The following is an 8105-nucleotide window of genomic DNA, read 5'->3' as shown; positions in this document are numbered from 1 at the left end:
TTGCGAGCTAGACACAAACAGATAAGTACAGCCAATAGGTTTCTCAATACTTGAAAGTTAAATAACACAAAGGTGAAACACGCTACCCCTCGCCATGACTCTCCCCCCCCACCCCAATAATTCAGATCTAAATGTGACGCTAACAAAATAGTTCTTAGAAAAAAGACTTTTAAATACATGCTCTCAGTGCTGCTCATGTCATGAACTTTTTTAAATCGAATAGCTGAATAAAAAAAAAACAACAAAAAAAAACTTCATATAGCTTGGACAATGACTTCAGTCTTATTCAAACATGAATGTTTTAGTAACATATTTAGTAGTAGAAGTCTGTACAAAGTCACAAAGTTTCTTGACGTTGGAGTGAGATTGAGAGGAAATAAACTACTGTAAACCTGGTTACTGTAACATCTAAATATTTAGAGAACATTAAAATGTATGGATGTATCGGCGTACTGATTTTTATGTGTCAATTGGTTATTCTGACTGGTAAGTACCATTTGATTTAAACAACAAACAAAAACTTAACTCTTATGTGTCTTATGCGTAAAGCATAATATAAGGAAGTAGATCTAGATTCTTTCTGACAAGAGCTTACGAACTTATAGGTCGACTAGTCACAGGTGTTTCATGTTTAATTATGATAGCCCTAAGTTTTCTTGGAATGAACCAGGGGGATCTAGGCAAAATGAGCCAAGCACCGATCAGTGCCCATGGGAGGAGGATACGATCGCATGGTCAATATGCGCATTAGTTGTGATTCAACATGTTTTAAGCTACATACATGTTACGACTAATTCTATTAGTCCAAAGTATGAACATTGATAATTTAAACAATTGTTGCTATAACGATTAAAATGAGAAGAGTATCTTTTCTTTCTAGCTGGTTTTCTCTTTGGTATTTTCCAATTTCGTCTCACTGCCAGATCTCCATCTCTTTTAAGTAAAATGTATCAGCTTTAGTACATTACCTTATAATTACAGACGTTCTTTTAACTAATATAAGATAATGTTTAATGACATCCTACATAAATGCGTGTGCCATTCTAGTCCTGCATGATATACAAAAACTTTTACACAAAGGTGTAAAAAAAAAATAAAGCAGGCCTAATAAATGCTCCTTTTTACTAGTGTTACTAAAGCATTTAAAAGGGTTTCCTGAAACAGCCACGAAATCCAACATTGAGTAAAGATTAAGTCTTTTTTTTTTTTTTGGTGTGGGAGATGAGTGGACATAAAAATATAGAAGTGCAGATCTTAGGAAGTGGAGATGGATTGGTCACACATTTAGAAAAGATACCAGCAACAGAGCTAGGCAGGCTTAGAGTGGAACCCCCAGGAACAAGACACAGAGGAAGACCAAAAAGAACATGGTGACGCAGTGTACTTAAAGCAGCAGAGAAGACCGGGAAAAGCTGGGAAACCATCAAAAATCTAGCAAGAGACCGTGGAGAGTGGCGTGTTTATGTCGAGGCCCAATGTTCCATGAGGAACTCAAAGGAGTGATGATGATGAAGCATGTATAACTAAAAAAATACAACACATGATTTTGTCTATCTTGTAAAGATGTTCTATGTCAACATAAAATATGTAAAATGTAAGATTTAATAAGAACAAAAGCATATCCCTCTCAAAGTTGTCGATAATATAATTCACCTTTCAGACCTTGCGATCTCTAGTGCAGATGATGTTAAGGTAAGCTGTTGTTTTTTGGCCAACGGTTAACCAGCAGGGTGTCATGCGGTCAGCACAACGACCAACCACATTTACTTTCCTTGACATTAGAGTTGTATAAAATCCTGAAATTCAAAATCCCAGTCTTCACCGAGATTCGATCCCAGGAGGTAATATAGTTATTGACAAAAACTCAATTTATTACGTCTGTTCATGAAACTTCTACGAGTGTGGCTGATAGATTTAGCGTTCCAGACATTTTAAAATCACCCTATCTTGCCAGGAATCATAAGCTCAATTGAATCGTTTCGAGTGACCTATATAAATAATAAATAACAGACATTCTCCCAATATCTATCAATGAATATATTTCAAATTAGACTGCCTTTTGATTATATAAGTCTTTAACGTTTTTCCCTTCGAGTCTAAAGATTAAGAAATATAGATGAAATGTACCTTGCTATACTGACCCACATGTGACCCACATCGTTGCCACAATTTACGCAGAATAAATCAGAAAAAAATATTTTTAGAAGCCGAAAGCAGCATTAGGCCTATTTACCACATAGATATTTATTGTCTGTCTGGTATATATTCCAGGACTTAACTGTGAACCATTTGAGGAGAACCAACCCTACAGCATATTTTTTACCTGGAAACTTGATGGACATGGCGAGTCCAAAGTAGCTCTGGACAAAAACGGTGTGATCCTAGCCACATGTGACACTGACTCCACATGCGTCAATTACTTCGACCACTGCTCCGCTACTAGCATAACGCCTTTACCAGGTGGTAGTTTCTTGATCAATCATACCATCTTCACAGCCAGCAGAAGAGATGCGGGAGAGTGGACTCTGAAATACTTGGAAGGTATCCAAAGTGAGAATTCTGTTGTTGGCAGATGTCATATAGCCTCCTACAGTAAGTGACTCACCCGATATACATATGGATACTTATCACAACCAAAACGTTTAATTTTGCTCAACAACTATGTTTCGAGATATTCTATTATTTATCTTGTCCCCTAATTTTTATCATTTGCTTCTATTCTTCCTAGTTGTCAATCATACTTCCTTTTCCTCTCTCTCTCTCTTTTTAAATCTCTCTTCTTCCATCTATATTTTTCTCGCTTTCTCTCTCTCTCTCTCTTTCTTTCTCACTTATTCTTCCTCTCTCTTTTAATCCCATTCTCTTTCTCTTCGTCTCTTTCGTTCTTTTTCTTTCTCTTTCTTTCTTTCGTTCTCCCTATTTCTCCCTCATTCACTCTCTCTCATTCAATCTTTTACTCGTTTTTTCCCGTTTTCTTTCAATTTCTACCTCTATATCACGTTTCTCACTTTCTTTACTCTCTCTCTCTCTCTCTCTCTCTCTCTCTCTCTCTCTCTCTCTCTCTCTCTCTCTCAATCTTAAATTGTTTCACCTTCTCATGCTCCAGACCAGCAAACATTTTCCCCAAACATTGTCAATCGCTTTTCGGTGTTTACTCTATGAAATATTTAGACTGATCAAATATATATATATATATATATATATATATATATATATATATATATATATATATATATATATATATATATATATATATATATTTCAACAGTTACTGTTAATCAGATTCTTTGCCAAATCCTTTTAACTTTCTTTGTCTGAATCAACGTCTTTCATTTAATGTTTAGAATTATTAGCTGTGTTTTTTTTTGTTTCAGTTTTATGTTGACAAAAAAAAATTCTATATTTTTATCATGTTTTAAATCATTCTTTTTAAGCCAAAATCTATTACACCAAATGCAAGAGTCAACTGAATAAAGATAATGTCGAAATTATGTGTGAAACTGCAAACGCTTTTCCACGATCAAGGTGCCAGTTTAAAGTCAGTCACCAGCAGGTGAGTTTGAGCTTAGTAAATTAGTAAACTACACTGCAATACTCTGTCAGACAAATGTTTTTTTTTTTAAATAACAGTTATCTTTTAAACTTCCATTAATATAGCTTATGGTTTGATGTCTTTACATATGACATACAATTTTTAATGGTAACATTTTAAAATTTAAAAGAGAAAAGAGAAGTTTAATTATTTCACATTGCTTAAACACATAATTTACGTTAATAATACTAATAATAAATAATGATTCTTATTATTGCAAAACTTTCAAACTTGTAAGACTATAAAGAAAAATATATATTGAAACTGTTTTTTTTCTTTCAGAAAGAATGGCTGTATTCAAAAAATATATCCTACAGCTATGAGTTAAACCAAAATGGCAGATATGACTATTACAAAACAATGTGTTCTACTCATATTCGTTTCTTAAAGCTGGGTTCCTACACTGTTGATGTCAACATGTTTCCTAGCGTCACAGGAGATGATGATAGTGACGTACTATTGGGGTTTAGATCATTTGTAGATGTAGATGTCAATGGTAAGTCACCTTTTTTTTTTCCAAAATCATTTCAGAATATTTCAGTTCTGACTAACGGGATACGAGCTGATTATTCATTCCGTAGGAAGCAGTGTTTAGCTTTTTGGTAGGATAATATGTCGTAAAATATATTTAATTGTATAATTTTACATTTTCTTAAGCATAATAATAATAATAATAATAACAATAATACGGCTGAAACAGATAATAGGACTACGATAAATTTCGTTTCCATTTAATGAAACTCGACCCTGGCAGCGCCAGTGAATAAATACTCTTTCGTTTCTAACATAATAATAATTATAATAATAATAACAAGGTTACAAAGACAGTTTGTGTGCAGACACAAACTCAAAATCGGCCCCCGAAGTGGTCCACCCAGGCAGGCTTCAATATTTTCAGAAAGAACATCCGAATGAAATTATATCCAAGACAAATGAGAGATAAGAATGGAGAAAGAAGCTTAACAGATCTTGTGTAGTACCCCAACGGTGCAGCAGATCAAAGGATAGGTGCAAGTGAATGTAAAGTTAGATGTAAACCTGGCCTAACTAGCTCCCCTTTCAGACCTTGTGGTCTATAGGCCAGATGATGTAAAGATCATCTGTTTCTGTGGCCTACGGTTAACTAGGGTGTCATGTGACCAGCACAACGACCAACCGCCTTTACGTTTCCCCAACTAATGTCAGGTACCCATTAGAACTGTGTGGACTCAGAGGCGCCTAAGGATTCCGAAGCTGAAATAATACAATGTTTATATTATGATTACGTGTCATATCATTTTTAAAATTTACCAGACTTTAATTAATAGCCAATGACTCGGCAAGTGTAAGTTATTGTGTAATATGAATGACAAGAGATAGACCTAGGGACGAGTAGTACGTCAGCTTTTTTTTTAAAGTAACTGTCAGGGTGGGTTTTACAAGTGTCTAGGGTATGACTTATTACGCCGGGTTCCCCACCACAGAACAGTATAAACCAAAGCAAAGAGTAATAATATGTACAACTAAATATCGACTAAAAGATATTCAACTTAGGAACTAGTGCGCAAAACCTCACACAAGACGCAACTCTAGATGTGGACGACAGTAACGTCTGTATTTTATAAGATAATAATTAGTTCTCTGTAATAAATCTTGACATTGGTAGTGCAAGAAAATTTGTAAAAAGAATCGAATCAAGGATTGCCTGATTAAGTGGTATGATCTCCTCTTATGTTGTTACTATGATCTCGGGTTGGAACTCTGCCGTCTTGCACAAGATTTGGTCATGAACATACAAATCTTCATGTTCGTTGGAACTTCTAAAATGTCTGAACCAATATATAAACAAACAGACCAGGACTGTTCTTGACAAATTAATTAATACTAATGATACAACATCATGAACTTTAGAACTTCAAATATGAATTTATCTCACAATGTTAATTAAACAACAATAAATCTATATTGGTTTCAAATCTAGAAGGTTCCAGCGCACTGGTTGAAAAATGTGACGATATGTTTTGGCATAACACGACGAGACTATGTGTCCTAAAAGTTACAGAGAAAGTGTACAGCATAAGACCTACAATCACAAGTAAAATATTTTTTTTTAATTAGACAAAAATATGTTTAGTTATTGTTTAGTCACATTATTTTAATCTATTCAAATTAAGTAGAAAAGTAAAGTTCCCCTTTTTAGACCTTGTGGTCTATAGGGCAGATGATGTAAAGGTCATTAGTTTCTGTGGCCTAAGGTTAACGAGGGTGTCATGTGGCCAGCACAACCGCCTTTACTTTTCCCCAACTAATGTCAGTTACCCATTAGAGCTGGGTGGACTCAGTGGCGCCCGAAGATCTGGAAAATAAAAATTCCAGGCTTCACCAGGATTCGAACCTGGAACCTACGGTTTGAAAGCTAAGCGCTTTAGCCACCGCGTCTCCTCTTTTTTGTTATTCTTGCAATCATTTCAATTCTTTTTTTTTCTTTTTAAAGTTGCATTTATTATGAACAAGAAATTTATAAAAAATATATATAACAGAATTGTTTAGATACATACATTTTTATTTCCAATGTAGGAATGTCATGTTATAAATAATGTAGATATGTTTTTAACATCGAAGAAAGTTTTATGAATGGCTTTTCCTTTATGTGTATCCGATGTACAGAATACGGAAGTACAGTTATATTAAATATATTATAGTTGTATTAAACTTGATTCAATTTTTGTGACTTCTTAGTACCTTAGAATGCAATTAAATTTCTTTCTCTTTCAGCACAAAGTAACTTTTATTCTATAGCAGTAAATTTTAATCTTTCACTATTCTGTCAATAGTATCGCTTGTTTTATGAATGTATCTCAATTCCTTACGCTATACTTTTTCTTTTCAATTCCTTACAATTTTATTTTATGTTTCAACTATCGCAACATTTCTTTATACGCTTTATGTTGTACATATTTTCAAATATCTAAAGAACAAAAACCAGCTCTAAAAAATTATAAGTTAGGACGGTATGCAGTTGGGAGGCGAGGTGGCTGAGTGGTAAGGCGATTGGCTTATGATCTGAGGGGTCCTTGTGTAGACAGGGATTAGAATAACATCTTCTAAATCTAGATACATTAGATCTGTTTATTTTTTTAATAGTATAAAAGAAATATTGTAAATTGTAATGACAATTTCTTTTTAATGTATTTTTTAAGTTGTGACTCTAACCCTTTATGTAATAACTAATTCTATCTATTCCACACTTAACAGTAATGGAAAGTTCACAAGAAACAAAAGTCTCAACAGAAATAACGTGGAAAATTTCTGGAATGCAAATTATTTTAATCTTAATCTTCAGTTCCACCATCATCATCAGTATCATCCTATATGCCACATTTAAATGTGGTGAGTGCAATTCATTACATTAGCCAAATATTTCTTACAATTAAAAAATTATAATTATTATTATTATTATTATCAGTGCTTTCCGTACCGGCACCTATTTGAATGTGGGGAAAAATATTACTTTTCTTTTATTCTAACGTTTATTATTAATGTATTAGTAGTTAAACGTTAGGCGATCCATCACTGAGTGACGGTACCTTATCAATGAGTACCTGCACCTATTTAAACAAAACAAAAAAAACATTGATTATTATTATTATTGAATATCTTTGTATTTCAGGTCCACTATGTCAGAAGGCTTCCACGAACTCCAAAACTGAGAAAGACGAGAAAAAACTTGTCAAAAATAAAGACGACAGTTACAGCCATTTTTAAAGCAATATTCTGCGAAACATGTTTTACAAAGAACTCTTGAAAAATAGAGGGGTCTTACTACATCTTCAGTAGCGCCCTAAATATCCGGGACAAATATGCATTCAAAGTGGACAGCATTGGTATTTGGTGGTAAACCTTCGAGACACAGTCAGCGAGAAGTTCAATAATTTGTTAACAAAATATGATATCTTTATTATACATTAATGCTTTTTTTTTCTTATTTAAATTGTCAATAAAAATGGCGGACTTTTTAAAAATTACTATATAATAATCTTATATATCTTTCTCAAAGAAACGAAACTTTAAATATTAGATTCTGTACATTTAGTTGATTAGCGAGGCCATGTCAGATGAATACCCACATTTTTAAATAGGTGGCTGCGTGGTCGCACGGTATGCTCGCTGGACTGGTGTTCAGTCTTCCAGATGGTCCCGAGTTCATACCGTGCCCGATGCCTTCCTCCGTCGTCTTGCTGGAGGTTTCGGCTTGGAAAAATGTCATCTTTAACTCTGAAAGACCATTTGAACATAAAATGCAGTCTACAAACATTCGTATTTTTGTAAACTATAGGTTGCAATTTATTTTATTAGAGATAATATGAAATGGATTCAGGAGAATATATCTCAAGTTAGTATTGAAGAGAAACTGTGATGTGATATATTTTGTCTGCTATTATATAAAGTGTTAGCTTTAAAATGTATTGTTTTGTTTAATGGACAATTGTAAAACAGATTTCCTAATGGATAATAAAGATTATTGTTAAAATTA

At 33.6% G+C, this 8105-nt stretch overlaps 1 protein-coding gene across 2 annotated transcripts; it reads left to right on the top strand.

Annotated features, from left to right (window-relative positions):
• Positions 1–234: 234 nt before the first annotated feature.
• On the top strand, positions 235–8105 carry LOC106052596 (uncharacterized). 2 transcript variants are annotated; one of them, XM_056011197.1, is made up of 7 exons: positions 235–486; positions 2272–2592; positions 3435–3553; positions 3875–4088; positions 5556–5666; positions 6827–6961; positions 7242–8105. In XM_056011197.1, the coding sequence occupies exons 1-7, from the start codon at positions 432–434 to the stop codon at positions 7334–7336; spliced, it is 1050 nt and encodes a 349-aa protein (XP_055867172.1). In that variant the 5' UTR covers positions 235–431; the 3' UTR covers positions 7337–8105. The 2 variants fall into 2 exon arrangements, with proteins under 2 accessions (XP_055867172.1, XP_055867171.1); XM_056011196.1 differs by having other exon boundaries at positions 236–486; positions 5553–5666.

Source organism: Biomphalaria glabrata, chromosome 14, assembly GCF_947242115.1.
Source record: "Biomphalaria glabrata chromosome 14, xgBioGlab47.1, whole genome shotgun sequence".
Taxonomy (NCBI): domain Eukaryota; kingdom Metazoa; phylum Mollusca; class Gastropoda; family Planorbidae; genus Biomphalaria; species Biomphalaria glabrata.
The sequence above is the reverse complement of the archived record's forward strand: the minus strand, read 5'-3'. Positions and strand labels throughout refer to the sequence as shown.

What these genes read in the sequence shown, in the direction of transcription:
- LOC106052596 (XM_056011196.1), top strand. Translation starts at nt 432, where the DNA reads ATGTATGGATGTATCGGCGTACTGATTTTTATGTGTCAATTGGTTATT. An exon ending in TGTAGATGTAGATGTCAATG is followed by an intron (nt 4,089 to 5,552) that starts GTAAGTCACCTT and finishes TTTCAAATCTAG; the next exon opens with AAGGTTCCAGCGCACTGGTT. An exon ending in CATAAGACCTACAATCACAA is followed by an intron (nt 5,667 to 6,826) that starts GTAAAATATTTT and finishes CACACTTAACAG; the next exon opens with TAATGGAAAGTTCACAAGAA.